At 33.7% G+C, this 27,527-nt stretch overlaps 3 protein-coding genes across 3 annotated transcripts; all 3 read left to right on the top strand.

The window, feature by feature from the left end:
* Window positions 1–1,268: 1,268 nt before the first annotated feature.
* On the top strand, window positions 1,269–1,852 carry LOC143912580 (uncharacterized). Its single transcript, XM_077431867.1, has 4 exons — window positions 1,269–1,327; window positions 1,412–1,537; window positions 1,615–1,668; window positions 1,737–1,852. The coding sequence occupies exons 1-4, from the start codon at window positions 1,297–1,299 to the stop codon at window positions 1,850–1,852; spliced, it is 327 nt and encodes a 108-aa protein (XP_077287993.1). The 5' UTR covers window positions 1,269–1,296.
* Window positions 1,853–1,909: 57 nt separating this feature from the next.
* LOC143912581 (vitellogenin-like) lies at window positions 1,910–3,205 on the top strand. The gene is made up of 4 exons (XM_077431868.1): window positions 1,910–2,364; window positions 2,440–2,658; window positions 2,739–3,151; window positions 3,199–3,205. The coding sequence occupies exons 1-4, from the start codon at window positions 1,960–1,962 to the stop codon at window positions 3,203–3,205; spliced, it is 1,044 nt and encodes a 347-aa protein (XP_077287994.1). The 5' UTR covers window positions 1,910–1,959.
* A 153-nt stretch (window positions 3,206–3,358) lies between these two features.
* On the top strand, window positions 3,359–8,384 carry LOC143912911 (vitellogenin-like). Its single transcript, XM_077432364.1, has 7 exons — window positions 3,359–4,504; window positions 4,578–4,791; window positions 4,860–5,871; window positions 5,942–6,853; window positions 6,920–7,130; window positions 7,211–7,928; window positions 8,013–8,384. The coding sequence occupies exons 1-7, from the start codon at window positions 3,459–3,461 to the stop codon at window positions 8,157–8,159; spliced, it is 4,260 nt and encodes a 1,419-aa protein (XP_077288490.1). The 5' UTR covers window positions 3,359–3,458; the 3' UTR covers window positions 8,160–8,384.
* Window positions 8,385–27,527: the final 19,143 nt, after the last annotated feature.

Raw genomic sequence — 27,527 nt, forward strand, 5'->3', positions numbered from 1 at the left:
CCGACTATAGATTCCAATATTCATTTTAAACAGGAAATTGACAGATTTTGAGACATCGACTGAACGACACTAAGATATAGAAACATCGCGCGATTTAAAAAACACATATCTCCGAATCTCGATCTAATCAACATTTTTTATTACCAGATTAGTGTTCATTGGGCATAGATCTATAAGAAAAGTCATATCTCGTCTCTGAACTTAAAAAAGTCGTCATTTGTCGAACAGTGTTACATATGTATGTACATACATATTATTGACAATTCAAAACACAACACGAACGTACTTTTGCCACATGAAAGCAATTCACTTAATATATTTAAATATTTTGACAACGTTATGTATCTGTGGGTACGATATAAAAACAGACATAAAAGGCTTAGATATTAGTCGCCAACAACATAATGATTTTTTGAATTTTATTAACTTATTTTATTTTAATTTCATTCAACAAAGAAAGTTTCACAAATTAAAAAAATATTCACGCGAGTTTTTCTGTTCAGCGTCCAAATTAGAGGTTTTAATACCAAATTTAAAATTTAATTATAAATATTCTTACGCATTTCAGCCACAAAATTTGATATTCTTCTTCTTGTTGTTGCATTATCCGCTCACTAAATATTTGCGATTATCCTGACAACAATTATTTTATAAAAAGCAATATAAAAAAACTAAAGCTTTCCCATTTTGAAGCTTTTGATCTGAGATACTTCTTCTACCTGGTCTTCTGTTGCCGACTATCTTACATTGCATTATGAGATACATATAATATGTGACATTTCGAGTTGCACATGTTGCGTCCTAGACAGCAAAACTTGATGTTCAATCTAAAAAAATATGGAGATAAGTATAATATTGGTATTAATATTCATATAAAAATCAAAAATTAAAGTAACATAAATAAATTATGGAGTTTGTTGGCCTTGCTAAGATCATTGGCCACTTTGATTTGTAAGTTATAATAAAATAATCCAAAACATACCTAATATTAATATGATCAGAGTAAGTGATGTAGAAATATAAAAGGAATACATCTGACATCCACTATTTCAAAAACTTCAATTATATGTACGAATGTATTGATATAGCCATTATCTACATATGACGCTTTTAACGATGACATATCGTTTGTCGCGACCACCACATTGAGAATCGCTGAAAACAGCCACCGTTGAGCAATAATCTATGAAATGATGATCGAAGCAAATTTTCAAATCTGTATATAAGCCGTACAATAGATTATCACAAGCAGACTCCGGCTGGTGAAGCTGTGTGGCCAGTGGAGCTTCTCTCATCATGAAGTTCGTTTTCGTGATAACTTTGCTGTGTAAGTCCACACAAAAATCACCATCGGCTGATAATTATTTATTGATTGATCTTGTGCTCACATAATTTCTGTTATAATAAACAGTAGCGGCAGCATTCGCGAACGATGCAGACGACAGGAAAACAAAGGAAGCCCAGCCTGTTTTTCAAGGTGTGGTGCCTATATCAATCGTCTTAAATTCGACCACTGGCTTCCATCCTTCAAATCGACGTACGTAACAACTTTTAACCAAATTCCTATGCTGAAAGCTCTTTTCGAATTTAATTTGATTTAAATACTCTTTGTAGATCTTCTAATAAAACCTAGTCCTATCGACAACGGTCATTTAGTAGATCCTCAAAGTTTATAGTGTTGTATTAAAGCCATTTTAATTTATGTTAGATAACGTAATTTTTAAATACATATGTAGATCAAGGAAATCAATGGCACAGTGATCAGGTTGACAAATCGCACCAGTCATCGAAATGCATTTTTTGCAGACGTCCCTCAGATACGTACAGTAGTAAGTCTTTTAAGTTGATTTAATTTTAGGTTTCTAAATGTACACGTGTATATTACATATTACCTTTTTTTCAGATTGGCATGCCAATAAGAAGTACTCGTACAATGTCGAATTACGTACCTTGACTTCCATGAACACGCACGAAGAGGGTGTCTCCAGCAACTGGGCTGGCGTCCAAATCAAAGCTAGACTAAGCCTTCACTGCCTCAAAGCCGACAGACTCCGAGGAGAATTCCAAGGGTTTGTTTACGGACATGTGCACCATCAACTTCCAGGAGGTTGGAATTCCAACTTGCCCGTCCTGCAATATAAGCCATACCCAGGAATGCAAAAACCATTCGAAGTCATCATGAGCGGTGGATTGGTCAAGGAAGTGTTGGTGAGCAAGGATACCACCCCGGAAGAAGAAAATTTGCTTAAAGGCATTTTGGGCAATTTCCAATATGATACCAGCGAAAGGAGCAATTCTCGCCACGAAGATAAAAGCAATGGTGTCTTCAGAAAAATGGAACGTGAAGTTAGCGGCAAGTGCGAGGTATTGATATTTCTTAATATGTTGATTATATTAGATTTATACACAAATATACTTAAATATATTATATTTTTACAGACGCTGTACGCTGTCAATCCTTTGGGATTGGACATTTTGCAGAGCTCTCCCTACTTGGCACCATTCGTTAATGTCAAGAAAATGAAGCAAGAAAATAAAAAATACGTAGTCGATATAAGGAAAACCAAAAACTACGGCAAATGTAATAAACGCGTGGCATACCACTTCGGTGTTCCAGAAGAATCTAGCTGGGAAAACTCCGCTGGCAATTTGATGAAGGTGAAAAAGTGATTGATTTATTAAGAATAATTTGTAAATATAATGCCAAAGTGTCAACTCAGACAATTTTGATATTTTAGAGGTCTACTGTTAGTCGCATTATCGCTGATCTGAATAACAACACCATCTACTCGTCGTACACGACCGATCAAATCAGAGCCACTCCTTTGATTGGCCAACAATACGCAAATGAAGCCGAAGTTATGAGCAGTGCTAACGTGACTCTGATCGCTGTTGAACAAAGCATGGAAAATCCCAAACCTCTTGAACTTCGTTCTGCCGGTGATCTCATTTACAGCATCGGATCTAAAAAACAAAGAAACCAACGCGTCGGTGGATCATCATCCAGCAGTTCTTCTTCCTCAGAAGAAGATCGCCATGGAAACAATAAAGGTGGCGATCAAGCATCCCATCCCAACTCCATTAGCAAGCATGGAGAGCAAAACCATAAAGACCAAGGAGATGAACAAAAACCAGCTCGTCGCCAACGACGGTATTGAATTATATAACTTCAAAAAATTATATTTTACGTTGTACTAGATATTAATAAGATATTTGAATTATCTCAATACAGATCGGTAATACAGCGTGTGAATACCGAAGACCTTTTGCGATCAAATTTGGATGAGAATATCAAGCGAATCCAGGAAGGCAGCAATAGACAGCAAGGCTCCGGCTCAATTCGAGGCTTTAATACGCACTATCCTTCTTCTCGTTCTAGCTCAAGCCATTCATCTTCCTCCTCGTCTTGTGACTCTGATGATGATGACAGTGGTGATTCATGGCTCGATCTACCCAATATGCAATCACCTTCCATGTCAATTATCAGAAACTCACACGGCAAACAACCACGCAAGACCCCAGCGGAAATCGCCAAAATCGCACAGAACATTGCTACGGAACTCCAGCACCCGAGTAATATGCCCAATGAGAGCACGTTGTCAAAAATGAATGGCCTCGTCAACTGGCTGTCAACCATGAATCTTCAAGAATTGGAACAAACTGCCAAGTTGATCGGTCCCCAGGAAAATCGCGCCGACAATGTAAAACTGTACGCCTGGAGAGTGTACTTGGATGCTGTTGCTCAAGCTGGAACCAACGCAGCCTTCACCCACATCAAAAACATGATTTTTAAAAATACCATCAGGGGTGAAGAAGCAGCTCAATTAGTCGCAGTTATGCCCAGAACCTTGCGCTATCCTACGAAACGATTGCTTTTGGACTTCTTCAAAATGACTTTCGACACCAGGGTGAAAAACCAATTGCACTTGAATAGTTCGTTGCTGATGGCTTCCACAATCATGATCAACAAAGCTCATGTGAATAGGCACACTGCTCACAAAAACTTCCCAACTCACATCTTCGGCAGAATGTTGTCCAGCAAGGACGATCTCGTAACCAGCTTTGTTATACCTGAGTTGGAACGAGAACTTAAAACAGCCGTTCAAAATAGGGATACTCACCGAGTTCAAGTATTCGTGAGAGCTATCGGAAACTTGGGTCATCCTGATATCTTGAGAGTATTCTCACCTTATATCGAAAGACGTGTCAAGGTTACCAACTACCAACGCATGTTCATGGTCATGTGTATGGACGAACTTGCTAAACTTTTCCCAAAACAAGCCAGATACACTCTATTCAACATTTACAACAACGAAGGTGACAACTATGAAGTGAGAGTCGCCGCTATTTTCGAACTTTTGAAAGCTCGTCCAACTCTCAACATGCTCCAACAAATGGCTGAAGCTACCCACACTGACTCCAGTATCCAAGTTCGCGCCGCCATCAAATCGGCCATCAAATACGCAGCCAATTTAGGAACACAAGAGAAGAAATTTGAAAGACTGTTAGTAAATTTTTCTATGGTTACGTTTTTGATTTCACACATGTCAAGAAACTTTAATTTTTTTTCATTTTAGATCGAGATACGCCAAAGCAGCTGAAAAAATGCTTTCTGAAAAAGAATATGGATTCCAATATTCTGCTAAATACTTACAGTATTACTACTCCAAGAATTTAGGCACAGGACTATTCCAATCTCTTGGTCTTATCGGAAGTGAAGATAGCATAATACACAAATATTTCACTTACAATTCCAGAGTTAAATTCGGCGGATGGTTGTCACCCAATAGGGTAATTTAAGAGTTTTTTAACCATCCAATCCTTCAAAAGAACTCTTATTGATATTTATTAATTCACAGGTTCAAGGTGGTGTTTCAAGCATTAGCAAGTTGATTGAACTTATCAAGAGTACATTGGATAGAGTAGTCACTAAAATAAATGACAAAAAAGACAATTCAAAACTAACTGCTGATGATATCGCTAAAGTTTTCAACATCAAGGGAGATCTTCAAGAAGAGCTTCAAGCAAGCTTATTCTTGAAACTGTTTAGCCAAGATCGCATTTTCGCATTCGGAGAACAAAGCTTCCACAATCTTCCGCGCTATGTTAAGTCCATAGTGCAAAAACTCGAAAATGGTGTCGAATACAACTACAACAAATTCTACAATCAAGAAAATGTTGATATCAGTTTCCCAACAATCACTGGCATGCCATTCTTCCTGAAATCCAGAAGCCCAGTATACATCCAGCTTAAAGGCAAGGTTCAAGCTAAAATCAACCCCAAAAACAACAAGGAAGACAAACTGAACATACCTAATACAGTGAACGTCACCGGAGATCTTCAACTCGTATTGGCTCGTGACAGCGAAGGAAGAGTTGGCTTCTATTGCCCTATGGGAGACAAATATATGACATCTGGAGTCATCAGAAAATCCCAAATCAATATTCCACTCAGATCTAAAGTCAATGTTGATGTGATCAATTCTGACGTCTCCGTCGAAGTCAGCCCCCTGAATCCTTCAGAAGAGTCCAGGTTGTACCACGATAGCATGGACTCTTATACATCGGTTCGAGAAAGAGACTCTACTATCGTTCCAACACAACACAAAGAAACCAAATTCAACCTACCACAACATCCAAAATACGACTTCAACACAATCTACGGAAAAGACACTTTCGGAATGGCCCTCGAAGTAAGACAAGTTTATAATTCGCTTCCCCCACAACGATCTCTAAGAGATCAAATTATGGACACCTTTATCGTCATGATCAAACCTCAATCCAAGACATTATACAAAAACCGATTAACCACAATCAAATACCAACCACAACAGTCTCAAAATCAACAGATCGTCTTTTCGCTTGGTTACAGTGAGTATTTTTTCGATGATAGTGTCTTATTACATATTAAAACAAAACGATAATCATTTTTTTCCTTTAGACACCCAAGAACCACATCCCGTTAAAGGTGCTTGGTCGCCATCAGACAAAGTAATTTCTCAATACCCCTCTGATGTCAGCTGTGGTAGCAAAGCTCGCCAACAACAGTTGTTGGAAACAGCCGTATTTGGAATCCCAGAAGGACAAGGATACATTCTGGATGTTGGAGTTCAATGCCTTGGAAAAGCTAATGCTCAATTCTCTGCCTCGATCGCACGAGGCAACAGCAAATTGGACGAGAGATCCCGACTGATCTTCTTCTATAACCATCAAACCGCCAGCGGCAAACCATTCCAAGCCTACTCCGTGATCTCCGCCAAGATGCCCACAGTACCCACCTTGGACTTTGTGAAGGCACTCGAATTTAACTCGAGCCTTGACTTCGATATGATTTTGAAATACGGAGAATCCGTGAACAACGGAGCTGTAGTCACCATGAAAGGACAAATGAGCCAGACCCCCGATAGAAAGGAATACTTGAAAAACGCACCCATGGCTAAGCTTTGCGAGTTGGAAATGGCCAGTGGAAACTTCTTGATGCCCGCATGCCAAAATGTCACTATTCGCGCCAATGTAATGAACGCTCTGTCCGCCGACGTTCAATACAACAACATTGGTGATGGAACCAGACGATTGGCCTACTTAGCTCACCATCTGATCAGACACCACTTATACTATAATATCAGAGACGACTGGTTAAAACAAACCAAACCTGGAACTATCCAATTCCAGGCCGATTTCGGTCCTGCAATGAACGGACTAGTTTCGGTTATGAGTACTCCCATCGTTGAAGTTCAATACATCAATTTCCATCTGAGCCAATGGGGCAAGGCGATCGCTGGAATCGTCATGAACCCCACCGTTCCCATGTTCAAACAATACGCCGATCGAGTCTATGGATACCAATATCAACGTAAGTTTCAAGATCAATGATGTTAACTTGTTTAAATTGAAGCTTAACTTTTTCTTTTTTTAATAGCAACTTGTGCTATTGATGGAAAGTCTGTCAACACGTTCTCTAACCAGACTTACAAGTACGCCGTCGGAAATTGTTGGCACGTAGCTATGCAAAATGGATCTCATGTCGTAGACGCCGCTGGACAATCTTCAGGCGTCTTCTCCGCTCTTCAACAAAGTTCTGTTTTAGTAAAGGGAAATAACGGCAAAAAAGACTTCTTGGTCACCTACAGGTGCTTACCATACCATACACCTAACCTTTACATTTTAGATTTTTGCTAGCTGTTTTACTTATAGATATACGCATTTTCAGATCACTTTCGGGAGATGATATAACCATCGAATACTATCAAGGCGATAACATACTGGTGAATAAGAAACAAGTTCAACTCACCCATGGAAAATCCGTGTATGAATGGACCAAGGACAAGAAATCTAAGCTCATGGAAGCTTACATGATCAATGGCGAATTAACCATCAACGTTGACAACGAGAAATTGACCATCATTTCCAATGGAGATCGTATGCTCATCTCAGTCAGCGATTCTTATCGCAACACGACCAGTGGTTTATGCGGAGATAACTCAGGCGATTCCAAATTCGATCTGGCAACTCCATCCAATTGCTACATGTGCGACAACACCTTGTTCGGTGCCACCTGGGCTATGACTAACGATCAATGCGATCCTCAAGTTAAAGAATTACAACAACAAGCCAATGCCGTACCTACCGTGTGTCATGAACAGATCACTCCGTCTGTCCAACCACCGAACATGGACAACGGTGAGTCCCACACTGATTCATCTCATGACCACCAAGAAGGATCCCACCAAGAAGGATCCCACCAAGGAGAAAGCCAAGATCAGAAGAAAAAGGAAGCAGAACGAAAGAAGATCCGCCAAAGCCACACTGTCTGCCAAGTTCGCTCCACCGTACAACTATACGAAGAGAACAGTGAAATTTGCATTACTGAACAACCCATACCAGCATGCAGCAACAAATGCCAAGAAGGTGATCTTTACGAGATGACTGTAAGTACAATAAATAAAACTTTAAGTAAAATACCTTTAACAGTACATGAATTAATTGACTAATCCAAACGTTTCAATTTAAAGGTTGGAGTCGTCTGCCAACCGAATACCAATCAAGAATTCCAGGCCATGAAGAAGGCGGTTGAATTGGGTGAGGATATCCAGTTAGACAAAACTAAGTACAAGGCAACCCGAGAAGATTACTACATGGTTCCCAAAACGTGCAAATGAATCAAAAACCGATAAATCTCGTCACACGTGAAATGTGCTTGAAGTATCGGGTACTATGACCACGGCACCTGTAATGATATTGTTTTTATTTAAAAAAATACCTTAGAAATTAAGTCAACTTTTGTAACTCACATTTTGGCAATTTAATTGGATGTATGTATATACTATTCAAAATAATAACCGCTACACAATAAAGTATTTATTCAAGATTGTATATAAAAACTATTTTTGATTTTTATTTTCATAATATTAAAATAATTAATAATGAACACAAAGACAATAAAACAGTAAATATATATAGGATCCGGATGTGAAGGATTCCAAGTGAAACGCAGATTAAGTCAGAACTATGTATTTATTAACACATATCTTCGGGCTTGTTCTCCAACAAGTGACCATAACAACACGCATCCGGTCTTTCCCATGCATACCACACACACTTTATCCCAGCTTGACCAACTATACCTACGGCTCGTTTAAAAATCAATTCTACATTCGGTCATTCCTGACTGTCATTCGCCCTCGGATGACATTCTTCGTCTTTTATATTTTTACAGCATTTCATCTCACATTCTTTTACATTTCATCTTCTACTCTATACAATGTATCATCTTACATTCTTTTAAAACATTTCCTCTATCATCCTCAACAATGTTTAATCTTCCATTCCATAAAATCATCTTATATTCTTCTAAACATGCTTTCAATTGTCACAATTACAATTTAAATCACAATTACAATCATCATCACAACTACATTTCAATACACTTATACATCAATCATTTTACAATTTACATAACAATTACAATTATAACAAATTAATCGTTGCACATTTCACTACAAATCAATTTTTCATTTCAACACAATTCAATCTTCAATAAAGTTACACATAAATCATCACAATTAAAGTTACACATAAATCATCACAATTACAATTTAAAATTATTTCAAGCAATACAAAACAGAAAGGTATCACAATTACAATTTAAAATTATTACAAGCAATACAAAACATTAGAATCAATACCTTTACAATGACAAGTTAAATCTTTACATCGGAAACAATCACATTTCAAAACATTACTAGAATTAGCAATAAAACATTAAAATCAATACCATTACAATGACAGGTTAAATCTTTACATCGGAAACAATCACATTTTAAAACATTACTAGAATTACATTTCAATACAGTTATATTATATTCTTCTAAGCATGTAACCAAATTAAAACATTATTCAATGTACCAAGCACTTCCCAAAAATACTAGAATAAGCAATAAAACATTACACTTTTCAATCATCAAATTACAAGTAAGGCTTAACTAAAAACCCTCCAGGTATTTCACTTATTCTCTAATTCACAAACGCACACTTCACTTCTATCGGTACAACTTAAATACTATCCAATGCCCGTGGCGATTCTCCGTGACCATCCGATGAATCTGCCGTCACCCCACAGATTTTCTGCTAGTAATTTACCATAAATGAAGTCAACACATATTGGTTCTGGCTCACTGATACATCCAGTAAGTCTTTTCTCAATCCATGGTTCTATTTTCTTTTCCATTGAATTAACATCAATCCGACTACGACCGAGCTTGAAAGTGAATACAGTGTCTTTTGGTGTTGAAATTTTGACTGGGTCCCTTAATCCTTCTTGTGATATAGCCATATCTTTCTCTTTGTCTTTATGTTTCTCCTTTTCTTTATTCTCATCTTCAGAATTCTTCAAATGACTATAATCCTTAGATCCTTTTTTAAATTGATCATCGGGTGGTTCATCTGTATTTGAAGACGGTATGTCTCCGTAGTCCCAAAGTCTTCCTCTTTGCAAACCATCACTGTTCACACTTACATCAGCTATGTTTACATCTCCATCAGCCATGTTCGCATCGTCCTCTTCATTATTGGAAACAATGAGTTCTGCTTGAGCAGACATCTCTCGTGAAGCCCGTTGCTGCAAAGGTCTTTTACATGCCTGTTGCCACACTTCCTTACGATCCCTCATCTCTTGCTCTTTTTTTCTCCTCGGCAGACTCCGTTCTAAGTTAACCTCCATCAAAACACACGGTTTATTAACAAATTTCACAACGGATTCTGTTATGGGGCTACCCAACAGGGCGGCACCCGGGATACTGACTTCTTTTCTTATTTCTTCTTGTATTGGAATACCGACTGGTTCTCTTATTTCTTCCGTGTCTAGTCGCACTGAAGAAGCGTCTAAAGTAGTTTGAGACGGCGATGCTGCAGGCCGTGTACCATTTGACATCTTTGGTGTTTCACCGGCCCCACTTGAATCGGAGTCAATGGGCTCTGCTTGAGCAAGCATTTCTCGTTCTTCAAAGACGAGCTCTTCGTCATCCCACTGGAACTCTTCTATCAGCTTCTGCTTAAGGATAGTCCATGATCTAATTATCCCTTCTGAATCCAGGAACATTCTCGCTGTTCCTACGCAATATACTCTCCCGTAGACCAGTTGCTGCAGGGGCGTCCAGTGGAAGAACTTCGCAAATTCTTCCATGTGCTCAATCCACTGGCTGATTGGCACACCGCCGATCCCCTTAAACCGTGGCGCGTAAGTCTCGAATTTGTCTCTGTCAAAATATGGCACTTCGTCTTCTTCTTCCTCTTCATCCTCGTCGTCATCATCTTCGTCTAAGTCCGCGAACCTCTGCATCTCCACGACAGTTAGCCGACGTACAACTGACGCTGACAATGGCGTTATCGTCTTGGATATCATCATCGTTGTGTGGCGTGTTCGCTGACGTGACGCCACCGGCGTCGTCTTTATGCTCGTACGCGTCATCGCGCGTTCTAACCTCAACTGTCAAAACTCCGCGTCGTCGTCTGACCGCTTCTGGCTGTCACTGGAATGTCTTCGGGCATCCCGGACGAGCCCCCAAATATAGGATCCGGATGTGAAGGATTCCAAGTGAAACGCAGATTAAGTCAGAACTATGTATTTATTAACACATATCTTCGGGCTTGTTCTCCAACAAGTGACCATAACAACACGCATCCGGTCTTTCCCATGCATACCACACACACTTTATCCCAGCTTGACCAACTATACCTACGGCTCGTTTAAAAATCAATTCTACATATATATATATATATATATATATATATATATATATATATATATATATATATATATATATATATACATATATTCACTGCGTTTTATCTAATTCCTTTCCTTTATTTTATCTTCTGGCAACACTGGTCCGACCCAACGCTTCATCTTCGATTTACACACAAACAAGGAAGATGTAATAAATCCGTTTCTGATTCCGATGATGATATTATAGAAGTAGCAACTACGACTAAATATATGTTATCAGTAAAAGAAAGGCATCAATTAGCTTTTAGAAATAAAACTGAAATCAATTTGAGAAAGGAGCCTACCCAGATAAAAAAAATCGGATATGACCAACCCATGACTTTATTTGAGGAATATAAGAAGGTCACAAAATAAAATTTGATATTGAACCATACAGACACATTCACACATTCCGGCTATGAGAGCATTGACGATACAAATTGAGCGCAAATGTAAGGAAACTTGCACAAGACAAAAGTTCTCATTCCGGTTGTCGGATTATCAAATTTTTTGTTATTACTTAAAATCACTATTATATATCATGAATATTGTTTTAAAAAAAAATACTTCTTCCGGTTTACGAATTCTGACCAAAACCTTATCAATGCTAAATTAGTACATAAAGAATAAAATATAAATTTTCAGCTTAGTAAGACCTCGATTCTCTAGAGTAAAAGTATTACTTCCGGTTTTTACATAACATTTATATTATATATATGTAAAAAAATTTCAATCCGATTTGATTAGCGGTTTGGGAGATAATTGAATTCAAAAACTTAAATAAAAGAGTTAAATTAAATAAAACCGTTACTAAGTTTCAGTTCGATAGGACTCACGGTGTTCAAAAAATCCCCAAAATACACAGACAAACACACACAGTCACACACACCTTTTTTCTAAATCATGAAAACGTGATCAGTGGTCGATTCAGAGTTCGAATCAGTCAAAATCTTGTGTTCGAATTTTGGCATGATCAAGTAATAAAGAAATCGTGAGAAGGGAATTGACTTTTTTGATAAAAAGAAATACATAAAACCGATATAATCTAATATATAATTTCGAAAGAGACTTTGTATTAATGCTTCCAATCCCGGAAGGTTACTTCAACACCGGGATTGCGGTGCCGGGAATTTCCGATCCCGGGATCCCGGTGCTAGCACCGGTATTTCAAATGTATAAGAGAAACAAGTTCAATTTCATGTTTTCATATTTCAAAAAAGTTCAATTGAATTTTGCAACCTCTCCCGATGTTTCACGCAAAAAATACTCCCATTTGGCGTACTAATTTTGAGAGTTAAGCTACATTTTTTAATTTTCGGTTCGCATCCATAAAATTCTAAGATTAAATAAAACACATCCGAAAATGTAATTAAATAAAGTACTTCTGGTTGACGGATGCTTACCAACTTTTATACATAACTTGGTAAAATTTCAGTTCAATAAATTAAAGAATTTCTTAGAAAAACACAAAAAAACCTTGATTCTCCAAACTAAAAGTACTACTTTCGGGTTAGGAAAAAATATTGGGGTATAATATTAATAATTTCTATTATAAGTAAGAAATTTCAGTCCGATTTGATGAGTGGTTTGGGAGATAATTTTATTCAAAAACTTAAAAAGAAAGAGGACACCTATAAGAGGAGGTACCAACTTAAAAATTTGAAAATCGTGTATCGATAAAAATTTCAGTAACCAATACTAAGTTTCAGTTCGATAGGACGAACAGTGTTATCACTGTATCCCCAAAATACACTGACACACAATAAACATACAGACACTCACACATAAATTTTTTCTAGATCATGAAACGTGATCAGTGGTCGATTCTGAGTTCGAATCAGTTAAACAATGCTTCAAATATCATTGCAGTAGAGCACAATATCTGCGATACGATACAGGCCGTTCATACCATTTCGGGGATACCACTATACCACTATAAGCTGGCGTCGAAACGGGTGGCAAACAAATGGACTATGACTGTCATTGCTCATCCCACCATTGTTCATTATATAATGTTGTTTTATGTTTTTTTCCATATTATTTTTGGAAAATTAATATTTTTAAAGAGATTTCTGCCAGCACCGTAATCCCGGTATTCGGACTAGTTTCAGCACCGGGATTCACGGTACCAGAAAACATCGGCATCCCGAGCACCGGGATCCCGGGATTGGAAGCCTTACTTTGTATGTATGTAAGTACATATGTATGTTAGTATATTTGGTTGGGAACTTCATAAACAATACAAATTTTCTATGACGACAATTCAATTGGTTGAATCAATATTTACTATTAGATTCTCCATATTTACGTTGTTTATATTACAAATACTAAGCGAAGCCGGGTAAAACAACTAGAACTTGATAAATTAGATCACAACTATCGTACGATAGTGTGAATGCATACATGTTTTCTACGCTGTTAAAAAATTTATATTCTTTTAGACCATTATAAAATATTAATTCATAAAGAATTCACTACCACTCATACATATTTTTGGGCATTATATATAATATGATTTTATTAATACATAATGTTTAGATTTAAATTTAATAATGAATAATGTTTACAGGCGTTAGGCTAAATATATTTAGTACAAAAAAAGAATAGTTTATTTTTGAGATTTAAAAATCCGGCTATTAACCAGTAAACCGGTAATTGGTTGCTTATTGGATTGCTGCTAAGTGGAAATCTCCATATAAATAAATATATATATATATATATATATATATATATATATATATATATATATATATACATATGTACATATGTGTGTACATATGTATACATATTTCATTTCTGCCATCTATTGTAAGAATATAAAAGCTTTATTTGAAATTAATCTTAAATGTGATTTAGTTAATTCGCAATTCACTTCTCAAAGTCTTGATATAGCATTGGATGATAGATAATTTAAATTACTGTAGATTTCAAATTTAAATCAATGTCTTAAACTGTTGCTGTAAATACACATGTAGCTCATAAGACTATGATATTATGTATAAAATATTTTTTTCTACAGACAACTACTGGATTCTTTTAAAATTGTTGATAATATGATTGATAAAATTTAAATAAAATAATTATCAGCCCACAAATTGGCTATTGAAATTACAAAATCTAAAGCTTTTTGGTTTATACCTACATATATATGTACAAAAAAAAAATTGTTTTATATACGACGAATTTTTGATTTATATATAAAAAAAAACCAAACCAAATAATTTTGTTCACTAAAAATGTTTTTTTTTAATTCGAGAAAATTCTCGCAAAACATTTATAATTATGTTTTGCGTTTTACAATATTTAAAAATACTGGTGGTTTGTAATAAGCTTATTCTGCTTTTTCGAAATTCGGAACATATAAAATAAAAGTAGTAATAAAAATTTGTGAATTAAGTCAAACTGAAATTGTGTTTCTGGAACTGAAAATTGGACTTCCGCCAATTTTCAAATACAATGGTTCATATGTATGTATGTATGTATATATTATCCCGGAGCGAAAAACGTGAATTTTTAATCTTCATCTATGGATCTAGTAAAAAAATTTCGTCGTATCAATGGAACGTTAAATAAAAAAATCGTTAATTTTAAACAATGTCCTGTGCATCCAACCAATGGATTTTGGTTTAAATGAGTAATTTATTATTAGTTTTGGCTGATTAATGAGAATCCGAAGTCACCATTTGCTCACAATTCCCCATACAAAGCGTGTGAGTGTTTGTATGAAAGGACCGTTTTTCAGAAAATCACCAATCGAAAATATATGCCAATATTGATTGACTAAAATCCTTTACATTTCAATTCCGCCAAAGGCGTCAATCTGTAGCGGAAAACCATTTAAATTATTGTTTTTTTAACAAATTCCATTCAATTCGAGGGTTGTATTTTATTTTTTGATTTTTAAATGCTTTTTATTATTACTAAATTAGGTTTACAATAGCTTTTATGTATATTTTAATAGCTACTGATCTACTTATCATTTTCGATTTTACAATTTTATTTTATTTTTATTAGTAGTTATAGTATTATATTATTCTAATGTTAATGTTACATGTATTTATATCGGCTTTGAGCAAAAACCTTCAGTTTTGAGGCTGACAAGCGGCATTCCTATGAACTTGCAACAAGACTGTCACCTGTCTTTTAAATTGTCGGCTTTCTTATTTGAATTAAATCACCAAAGAATCAAAATCAAAGTACTTAGTCTTGAAAGTATCTCTAATGAAAAATACATGAATTTAGCGAACGTAAATCAATAATAATTAATTTGAGAAATCCTGACTCATCACAAACAAAAATATCAATCAATTATGAATACTTACATACATATATACACTGGTGTAGTGCTAAATAAAAAAGAACCAGGTTGGTGTTTAATTTTTACGACCCCCCCCCCCCCCACTTTTTTCCTTACTAAAAATGATTTTTTTTATATATTTATAAAAAAAAAAACAAATAATAATTAACAAATATTCTTACTTGCTGAAATTATGATGTATTTTTTATCTATGTATATACATATATAAAAATCAATGTTTGTCCGTCTGTCTGTCTCGAATAGGCTCCTAAACCAAAGAACCGATTACGATGGAACTTTCAGGATTTGTTGTATACATGTCCGGAAAGATTACTGTGAAAAAATAAGGAAAAAAACCTCTTAATATTCGTAATTACGATTTTATCGACGCGTAAGTATGAAGCGCAAGTGTGTAGTTAAGGAAATATTTACGTTGGTAATCAACTTACCAACGCTTACATTGCGTACCACTCATACCAACCTTTCATTATGTACCACTCATAACAATCTTATATATACATATACAAAAATCAATGTTTGTCTGTCTGTCACGTATACTTTACTATAATTTAATTTGATTATTAAGTATTAATTTGAAACTGAAACATTCACTTATCGAAACGCATCTAGAAACGGGAACGGGAACGGGAATTGCATGCGTTATTGTACGATGGAACAATGGAACTTTCAGGATTTATTGTATGCATGTCCGGGAAGCTTACTGTGAAAAAAATCAGCAAAAAACGGGAACGAGTGGCGTGCGTTGTTAGGGTAAAATAAACAAATAATTGAATAATTTCAAATGTGTTCGCTGCCTGCGTTTTTCCGACAAATGGGAACGGGAACGAGAACGAGAACGGGAATGGGAACGGAAACGGGAATTGTATGCGTTATGGTGGTATTGCAACGCATGCTGGGCTCAGCCAATATTTTATAAAAACTGCCATAATGCATCCTCTTCAACATTTATGATTTTGCAAAAACCGTGTTTGTGAGTCAACAGCAACATTTGCTTTTACCAATGCCAAAACCATGTACATATGTATACATATATATGTTAAAAAACTATGAAATTTTAACATGTGAATTTAGAGATGACTATTAATTTAACACGTTCAACCCAGCGTCAAAAACCACCGGTGGTCACACTCCCGTATAACGCTCATACTCGAATTAAATACGCCGCCACATGGAAAAATATTAAGTTAAATATGCCGCCTGATAATTTTTTTTTTTCACTTTTTTTTGGGTACCCTGATGCATTATAATTTTACGGTTCCACTTCATATAGCACCCCAAAACTGAAGTTCATATGAAGCTCTAAAGATTTAGGCATAACTCATGTGATTTAATGCCGCACGCGTAATTGGGTTCCCTACGCGCGATAGTGCCGCCACACGGAATAGTATATGAAATTACGCGCCGGGCTGAATGTGTTAAGCTGAGATCCCTCATTTTATCTCTCATCAAGTACATATGGAAAATAGTTCGAAGTTTTGGGTGGTTTTAGATAAATAAACCAATAAATTTCATTAAATGTCTTTTAAGTTTTGAATGTGCTCAAATTACTATTCTATTGTGGCCATCGAATGTTGCTCACAATATTTGGAATACAAAATTTTATATGAAATTTTAGTCAAATATTTTTTAATTGTACTACAAAAATAATGTTGAAAATAAAGTGCCAGAGCGGCGACCTGGCCCGACTACATGACTGCATTTTTCCGATGTTTGAGAAAGCCTGGTGTAAAATTATGGGCCATTGTTCGAAGAAGAGTATCTTCAAAAATGTGCATATGTGTATATGTATATATATATATATATATATATATATATATATATATATATATATACATTGAAAATAAAAAAAAAAATTACATAGGGGTGCAAATTTTTGCTTTTGACTCAGATGCAGTGGCGTAGCTACCATTGCGCAGAGTGATGAAAAGCATCACGGCCCATGCTCGACAAGGGGCCCAAATTACTATCTAATGTAGAAAAAATTGACCAATGATTGTAAAAATGAAGAATAAATACGATATGAAGCTTAGTTTTGGAACATGGTTTTGGAGCGACTGTTTCGCATAACATTAATGTTAGTCAAAAATTCATTGGGATTTCGAGGTCACAGAGAAAAACTTTTGGATGATTACAATGGAAATTTTTTATCCCAAGTTCAATTAATTGCGAATTTCGATGATGTTATGAAGCAAGTAAAAGATATGCCACCCGGATCAGTAAATTATCTTAGTCCAACAATACAGAATGTGTTGATAGAATTGTTGGGAAATAAGTTACTTAATAAATTAATCCTAAATATTAATTCATCGCCTTTTTATGCCATAATGTTGGATACGACCCAAGATATCACCAAAAAAGACCAATTAAGTATGAAAATCAACAACCCACAAACTTCAATTTTAGCGAAAAATTTTTGGGATTTTTTTCATTATTGAAAAACGATTTCACTGAAAACATGACCATAAGACAATTTTCGCAATTGCTTTTCACAAAATACAGTTGTTTAGAAAGTGAATTTTCGGAAGTTTATGTCGTGTTTAAAACGTGATCAGTGATCAATATCGAGTTCAAATTTTCGCATGAACACAAAACACATAAAGTAAAAATTTATAATTGGTGAGCTTATTTCTAAATTATTTGATTGTTTTATCTATTGTATGAGTAATTATTATGTCAAATATGCACATAAAGTTATTTCATTTCGTATTTAAAAACAAATATCAAGGGCCCTTACGTAATTTTTGCATCAGGGCCCAAAATTTCTAGCTACGCCACTGCTCAGATGACAAAATGTCTAGTTCCAGCTTTGATATAAATTTGTATAATGTTACAATACAATAAAACAAAATCAATAAACTAAAAAAAATTAGCATTAACTTGATTGTATATGTACATTAAATTCATATTTCATGTAATGAAAACTAAAGAAGATCTTATAGAAGTAAACACTTATAAATATGTCTAGAATTTGGAATAAAACCACAATAATTAATTAATGAACATAAAAATATAGTTAATAATAAAAGGTTATCTTGGAGATATGCTTTGAATGTTTTTCACAACAACGTATGTATGTATTATAAAATCTCTATTTAAATGAACAAAGGCATAACTTTGACACTAAGCATTAACTGAGTAGCCTCAGGTATTATAGAAATATGTACATATATTTATAGTGATGTATGGTAATGAAGTAAAAATATATCATAGTGATGAACATGTGTAAAATTATATATTGCTAAAATGTTCTCATTGTATTACTTGGTATAAGGGAACTGATGATTATATGTAATGCAACAAGATGCAACAAAAACGATTATCTGTGATACAACAGGAAAATATTATCCAAAAATTAAAGAAAATCACATTCACATCGCAAAGGTCATGTATGATAAGAAAACAAACGCATTCACACAATATTGAAAACACATCAATCTAGAATTTGATCAGGATATGCTAATGACGATAGCATATTTATTTAATTTTTATTTGATCTGCGTACACAAATATACGAAGTGGGAAATTTGATTGATTTGCATTTAGTACTTTTTCCCAATCATATTTTCTATAATAAAGCACATACATACTCCCACCAAGGTTGCCAGATTTCCAAAATCACAGATCGGGTCATTCACTATTTCGAACGATCAAAGAAAAGAAGCTTAAGAATTAATGAAGAAATCAAGAAAAAATATTTTTAATAAAATTATTATTATGTATAAGTACATACATATACATATACATAAGTATTTATGTATATGTATATTTGTAAATAGGTTTTTGAGCTCTTTTTCCTATTATGCTGTACATTGACATTAGAATAATATAATACTATGATTACTAACAAAATTAAATTTAAATTGTAAAATAGAAAATGATCAGTAGATCAGTAGCTATTAAAATAGATATTAGATGTATTGTGAACGTAATTTCGTAATAATAAAAAGCATTTGAAAATCAAATGTATATGAATACGTATGTAGATGAGAACATATAAAAAGTAGTCACTTAATGATCCACAGAAATCACAGTTATTGAAATATATTGGATATAATTACAGGAATTACATTTTGGTCTAAATGCAAAAATTTATATAATCAAAACAGTTTTATTAAAAATTTTTTTAGCTTTTAGATTATTTCAAAATATGTTCGCCAACCTTGCTTGATAAAAATCTTCTTGTCATTACAATTAATTGAGATTCTACGGTTTTTAATCATAATCTTTCTCCAGGTGGCATTCATTAGACTAAATATTCTTCCGCAAATTGCAATGGAATGTAGAATTGAAAGGATGTGGGCTAATGTTATACAAATTATTGCAAGCCGAATGATCTTTAAAAAAATATTGTCCATTTCTCATACATTGTTTTAAACAGACATCTTCGTATAGATCTGCGTTCCCCAACCTGTGGTACGCGGTTGATGGTTGAAATATTTTTTAAATAATTAATAAACATTAGCTTAATTAATCATTAATCATAGTCGACGTCAACATTTACAGTCGATGATCGAAAATCCGGCATATACATATGTATGTACTATTTGCATGGTAAGGAATTATTAAGAAATTTTATGGATAAAAAGCTATTTGCATAGTCACAATTATAAAATGCTCAAAGTTTAATATATTCATCTACTATTTCATCATACTTCTACTACTGATAAATGGTTTTAATAAAAACACAAATTTACAAAGTAGATATAATATATTTTATTTTTTAGCTAAATCTATATTACAAAATAAATTTAATGAGATCCTTGTGCTTGTTTAAGAGGAACATAGTTTTTTAAAATTTGATTAAAATGATGCGAGATATACCATTAAGTGCGCAATTAATAATTGTGACTCCGCAAATTACATTTTTTTCACAAAATTTCTTAACAAAACAGATTCATTGCGCGTCTACGGTTCTACCCTATCTTCAAATTCCTTACAATTCAAATACTACCTATATATTTATGTAATTACACTTGCAATAACAAATTTCATGAAATACAATAGATTTTATATGGTGGTACAATTGAGCGTTATATACTACCAAGTGGTACGCGAGTCAAAAAGGGTTGGGAAACGCTGGTATAGATGGTCAATATTGTAAATAATAATTAATTAATTCTCCAATTGAAGAAAATTCGATTTTCAATTCTTCTGAAAGTCGGGATTTTCAGAGGCAATGTCTGTTGAACTCGGGACAGTGCCGCTCAAATATGGACCTCTGGCAACCCTGGACTCGCATCAAAAAAGATCGGGGATGCGTTTAAAACCGAAAACGATCAAGACAATGTCTCGATTTTAACGTGCATTAAAATTGTTCGTGGTACGGATTTATTTTGTAGGTGAAAATATTCCACGGTGATTTCACTCTGATCACCGTGGATCAGAGTGGAGATTTCAAACGAAACACTTATGTGATATTGAGATGGTCATTGTGTGATGAACTTGGCCTTTCTACATATGTATACATATAACGCAGATAGAATGTAATCAATAATGAACACTCGCCCTGGATGACAAGAGCAACAGTTATCGTTGTAAAGGTGACCCCTGAACGTGGATTGACCCATAACAATGTCGATAAAAGTCTCCGGCATTGTAGAATAGTTTCGCGAACCCGTCACCATGATACTGCCAAACATTGATGAAAATTTTTTACACATAAAATAACATATGAATAACGCTTTTGTAAATTTAAAGTATTTTAATATTATGCTTAAGATTATAAAATTTTAGATTTGATTTTTAGAATACATATATAAGAAACACCATTAAACAATTTTTATTTACATACGAACATTAAATAAACAAAACTATTTTTATTTATCTTTATTTTTCCTTTGTAAGATCTCACCTTGAATTTGCCTCAATTATCTGGTCACCTTTTTATTTTATTTTTTATTTATCCCATATTAATTGTATTGAGAAAGTTCAACTTAAATTTATTAAATCTTTACGCTACCTTTTTCCTACCTATACCCATTCTACTGTTTCCGACATTTTAAAAATCCTTTCTTTTAACAATCTTTCTGTCAGGCGACGACATACTGATGCTATATTCTTCTTTAAGCTCATTAATGGTTTCCTTGATTGTTCTGATTTACTGAATAAGGTTAATTTCAGAATCCCAGTTCGGTACTCTAGATGCGTTGCACTCTTTTCACTTGATCCTTTCAATACTAATTCCCAAAAATATTCTTATCTGCAGCGCGTTTATCGTATGTTTAACGGAGAGCTGAATGAGGTTGATCTATTTGGTATTTCCCTACATCAATTCAGGTCTAATATCAAGAGAATCGTGACCGATCGATTCATTTCTTCTCCTATTCTATTTTTCCAATATTTCCAATATTTTTATACTTTAGTTTATTTATGTAATGTGCTATTTAATCATATTATAGCTTTCATTCTTTTCCTTTTCATTTGTTTATTTTGTATTTACCTTTTTCATTTGTTTTATATTTGTAAATTTCAATTTCTTCTTATATTCTATTTTATAACCTTTTCCCAATATTTTAATACTATAGTTTAATTATGCAATGTTCTACATATTTTGTCACGCCTTTATTCTTTACTTTTTAATTTGATTTCCTTATATTTATCTTTTTCATTTTTGTAAAAATCTGTTATTGGACTCGGATGTTACATATATTATTTATTTACTATTTGTTTTTTTATACATATCTATGTACATCCTGTCTGTTGATTTTTCAATAAATAAAATAAAAAAAATAATAAAAAAAAACTATTGTTGTGTAGGGGTGGATGGAGGATACAAATAAAAGGCCAACGTCGCTTCACAGCATTTATTGGGTGATTAAGGAGATCCGCGCACAACCAGTGCTCCGTCCAGAATGCCTTAATATGGCCTAAGTACCTGCTTATAAACGACAGGTCGCTCACTGCATTTTCCTCAACGCGTTTTTTAACCTATTATTATAGTCTCGTACCAGATACGCCGTCCCACCGTCTCGGCATGCAGTCCCACGCTTTCGCGCTGTCAGTTCAGAGAACTCCAGTGGGAAGTGACCGAATGCCGTTACCGACCACTAAGTCAATTCGGGGGTCTCCATTGTTAGCCGACTGCACTTACGCCTCGAGATAATCCTCGAAAACCAATTAAAACGGCGGCTCCTTTTGGCATATGCTACACTATCATTATAAAAACACTAGTGTTGTACCCGATGACATATGGCACACGTATTCTGCCCTAAAGAGAGCTTTTTACACAGTGAACTAAAAGCGACCTTCTGAATACGGCAATACGGCTCTTTTCTCTTTAACTCCGCTGACCGACCAAACGAACCACTTGCTAGTGTCAGAGTAGCAGGTAAACTGTTGCTGGCGACCACGGGATCGTGGCTGGTGGGCGACTGCCCCAAGCTTCATTACGAACCGGTTCTGTTCACTCCATATTGTTCGTGTATGATGAATATTGAGCAATATAAATAAAGCATTTCTTGAATCTTGACTATCAATCAATTGAATTGAATCACCGAAAATATACTTTTCTTTATTAGGAGAAATGTGGGTAGGGCACTGCCCCAGTTTCCCTTAAAGACATATGTATGAAAATACATAGTGAACGTATTTCATATGTACATATGTATGTATGTATTTCAAATACATTACAAGATATCTATATATAGAAAATTGAATGTATGTTTGTCTGTTTGTCTGTCTCTGTCTCGTATAGGCTCCTAATCCACTCAACCGATTACGATGGAACTTTCAGGATTTGTTATATGCACGTTCGGGAAGATTACTATGAAAAAAAACGGGAGAAAACCTCTTAATAATATTATTTGTAATTACGATTTTACCGACGCGAAAGTATGAAGCGCCATTATGTAGCCAAGGAAATGTGTTTGTTGGCAACCATGTTAACAGGTTGGTTTATGACGACACAGCGTTGAAGAGACTTTACTCCACGGCGTTGGGCTCCAACCATCACTTGAAACGGGAACAGGAACGGGAAAAACGGGAATGAGTGGTATTGCAACGCAATAATTTCAAATGTTTTCGCGTCGCGACCAGCATTGTTAGGCGTGAAATAAACAAACAATTGAATAATTTTGTTTATTTATTGAAAGTGTTCGCTGCCTGCATTTGGGAACAGGAATTGCTGCAACGGGAACAGGAATTGCTTGCGTTATTGTGGCATTGCAACGCATGATGGGGTTCAGCTAGTTTGATATAAAGTGTTATTTAAAAATCACATATAATTATAACAATATATTAAGTAATTATTAAACACTTAGTCCAGAGACGTCATTGTAATTATTTATTTTAATTTAAATTTAATTTAATTTACAATATAAAATGATAATGTTATAATAAAACTAGTGCTGCACCCGATGAAATATCATGGCATGGCAGTGGCGTAGCGTGAATTCCTGGTGCCCCCCCCGCAAAATATTTTAAGGCGCCCCCCCCCCCTCCCCCATATAATAATATTAGCAAAATAACTTTCCAAATTAATATTTATACTTTTTTATCTATATATGTACCTATATATCAAAGTGCATTAATAGTTTAATCTGGACGACCAACAAGCAGTGCACAATCTGTTTAAAGTAACTGATGGTGAATTTTTATTAAAAACTTCCCACCTGTTAATGGTGGCAGCGAAAAATTTATAAATTTTATTGGTTTTAATCATATAATTTTGTTTTATTGTTTACACATTGAAAAAATATATACAAGAATAAGAGAATTCTCAACAAATTGAAAAATCCGTAAAAAAGGCGCGCTTCGTGGCGCCCCCCCGCATTGCGGGGTCTGCGGGCGTGGTAGTTACGCCACTGTGGCATGGGTGTTGGCAAATTAAGTTATTAAATTAAAAAAAAATATATTTATATTTAATTTAATATTTATATTTAATTTTTAATATGAAAAAAAATGGTAAAAACTATTTACCTACCTACATATGTACAATATAAAACACCAATAGAAAAATTAATTAATTAAATACATTTTCAATAGATGGTGGTAAATCCTCAGAGACTTAGCGCTGTCTATTAGCCTAGAGGAAAAATTGGTAGCAAACATTATACATATATAGAAGTTTTTTTCTTTTATTATTATATTCGTAAGTTTAGTTGGGAATTTTTTTAGCTGTGACGTACATATAATGTGTGTCGAATCGAAACGACTATTATAGTATGGCGAGCGTTATCGCAGACAGACACACAGACGGAATAGCGATATTATATATGTATATGATGATGATATGATATGATGATCCTCTAAAATTTACAAAATATACTGCTCGGTAAATCAATTTGATGACGCTTAAAAGTCTGGTAATTTTTCTGTCAAATTACTTTAATGCTTTATTCTCTAAATTGATAATTGATCACAGATTTGAACATTTATCTTTTGACCCAATTAGATTCGAAATTATTTTTTTTTCAATTTTTGTTGCCGGTCTAATCTAGTAAGTGTTTACTAGTGTTCTTCGTTATGGAACATTATTGTTTAAAGTTCAACAGCTTAATTCTATATTGATTATGTAATCGCACAATATAATGGCATACAAATTAATTAGCAATCGTAACTGATCGATGAATCCATAAACACTGTAAAAAAAAAAATATATATATATATACATATATATTTTTTTAAATATATTATATATGGATATTGTACACATACAACTACTCAACTCAATTCAGACTATTGCGTCATATTTCCGATTCAAATATCTCGGAAAATAATCACTAAAATCCGCATTCAGTATTTTTGCCATGTAAGCAAACATCTAACATAAATACATAATAAGGTCATGTATATTATATGTATATTAATTAATTAATCAATTTTAATTAATTAATATACATGTACATATGTATATCAATATCCACATTCAGTGGTGTATCATCAATGATGCAGGTGGTGCAACTACACCAGGTTCCAGATCTTTGGGAGGCCCTTTTTGAAAAAAAAATCTACAGTTGTAGTGACGCCAAAAAATATTTATAATTGAGTGATGCTTAATGACGTTATATATGTACATGCATATTTGTGACTACATTAGTTTTAGCTACCCAATATATTATTTAGTAAACCATGTTTTTCGACAAAATGGTGATTTTAAAGAAAAACGAAGAAAAATAAATTAGAACTCTATCATATTGAATTGTCTAGTTTAAGTTTAGATTAGTATTAATTTGTAACATTATGAAATTATGTTACAAATGTGTGATATTTTCATAATCACAATCAAAAAATTATATGTACATATGTATATATGTATGTATGTATGAATTCAATTAAAAGAGACAATCTTTAATTATTTTTAAGACGTACATTGACTGATATTTAACAAAATATTTATAATATAATAGTCATAAACAATAAGTTTCTTGGAATGATTGTAATGGCTCTATTTATTTGTATGCATTAACATTTGACGTATGTACGCATACAAAAAAGTTTATATTAACAATATATTAATTACTTAATTATTTACAATAAAATTAAAGTAAATAAAAACATGAAATTCTAGAGGAAATGATTTGGTGGAAAATCATAAAAAAATATATATATTTTAGAATTTGTTGGATATTAATTTTAATTGCTATACTTATAGTAAAATTAATTACAAAATTGATTTTTCATCGACGATTATCGTCATTAAAATATTTTCATCGGCGATATTAGCAAGATGACGCAGAGTCTAGACCGGGTCACAGTTGGTCATCACCAGGAACCAATTGTCCGGATAGACAGATGTTTGACACCGGCACGAGTAGTTGAGGTTCAGGGTTCAAATCCCAATGTCCTCATAACATAAACAAAAACATATTCGATCATTACTATCGATCACTTCGTTATGTTGATCAACACAAATCTGTAATATGTACATATGTATACCAAATTGATCATCGTTTGATAGGAAAAATTTGATTTTATTGATAATCCAAAAAGAACAATGAATCTATATAAAATATAATCTATATACAATACACGCATGTTAATTTTGGGAAAGAAGGTCTCATGGTCTTATTTTTTTTCCTTTAGTGATAGAATAAATAGGAAATAATAAAAAAAAAAATTTTGAACCCAAACCGAGGCCATTTTTTTTAGTTTCAGAAGAAATTAAATAATAATACTAATTATAAATAATTTTACATTTTCTTGTAATTATCCTACATTTCCAGGTTTAAAACATGAGACTAATCCCTTAACACTTATTAAAATTATAATCAATTCAATCTTTTCCTAAAAGGAGAAGGCCTCTCTTGTGTAGGAAAAGGTTAAAGTAGCCTTTTTTTTAATTATTAGCTTTAATTCTAGTCGAGGAAAAGTACACAATTAATAAACGTAGGTATCTAAATAACTACCATGTTGGAATTTATTATAGAATTTTAGATTCATTGTGAACTTATTATTATAATATATGTACAAAGCATATCTTTACATGACCCCGATGCCACTTTGAGCAGTAAACTGTAGTGATTACTTTTTAATGGTTAAATACTGGTAATCTGAAATTCATGCTATAGTATAAATTAAAATTATAATAATTACAACCCAATTGATAAGACTATTACGTTGAAGGTCTATAACTATAACGCAAGAGTATATGTAGAGTTCATGAGTCTTCTTTAAATATTATACTTTCTCTTTATAAGAATTTCAAAACAAGCATTTTTTTTTGTTTTTGCAAAGTTCGATTTATCTCAAATTGTTCTAAATTTTAAATAAAAAATAAATTAGTATTATATAAAAGTTTATACAATTCGTGCATTTTTTTTAATTATTCGATAAGAAACTTCGTAAAAAAATACTGGCGTAAAATAAATGCATTGAAGTCACAGTCTCTCAAATATTTAATTTAAACTTAATATTCAATTTAATTTATTTGAATGCGTATTTATAAAGATTCTCAATTCAAAACCCATTATCAAAATAACATATGTACATACATACATCAATTATTAA

The sequence above is a fragment of the Arctopsyche grandis genome, chromosome 6, assembly GCF_051622035.1.
Source record: "Arctopsyche grandis isolate Sample6627 chromosome 6, ASM5162203v2, whole genome shotgun sequence".
In the NCBI taxonomy this organism is placed as follows: Eukaryota; Metazoa; Arthropoda; class Insecta; order Trichoptera; family Hydropsychidae; genus Arctopsyche; species Arctopsyche grandis.

Coding starts and splice junctions, on each gene's coding strand:
- LOC143912580 (XM_077431867.1), top strand. CDS start 1,297: ATGAAGTTCGTTTTCGTGATAACTTTGCTGT. Junction 1,328..1,411: donor TTTCGTGATAACTTTGCTGT/GTAAGTCCACAC, acceptor TATAATAAACAG/TAGCGGCAGCATTCGCGAAC. Junction 1,669..1,736: donor TCATTTAGTAGATCCTCAAA/GTTTATAGTGTT, acceptor ATACATATGTAG/ATCAAGGAAATCAATGGCAC.
- LOC143912581 (XM_077431868.1), top strand. CDS start 1,960: ATGAACACGCACGAAGAGGGTGTCTCCAGCAACTGGGCTGGCGTCCAA. Junction 2,365..2,439: donor AAGTTAGCGGCAAGTGCGAG/GTATTGATATTT, acceptor ATATTTTTACAG/ACGCTGTACGCTGTCAATCC. Junction 2,659..2,738: donor CCGCTGGCAATTTGATGAAG/GTGAAAAAGTGA, acceptor TTGATATTTTAG/AGGTCTACTGTTAGTCGCAT.
- LOC143912911 (XM_077432364.1), top strand. CDS start 3,459: ATGCAATCACCTTCCATGTCAATTATCAGAAACTCACACGGCAAACAA. Junction 4,505..4,577: donor GAGAAGAAATTTGAAAGACT/GTTAGTAAATTT, acceptor TTTTCATTTTAG/ATCGAGATACGCCAAAGCAG. Junction 7,131..7,210: donor GACTTCTTGGTCACCTACAG/GTGCTTACCATA, acceptor ACGCATTTTCAG/ATCACTTTCGGGAGATGATA.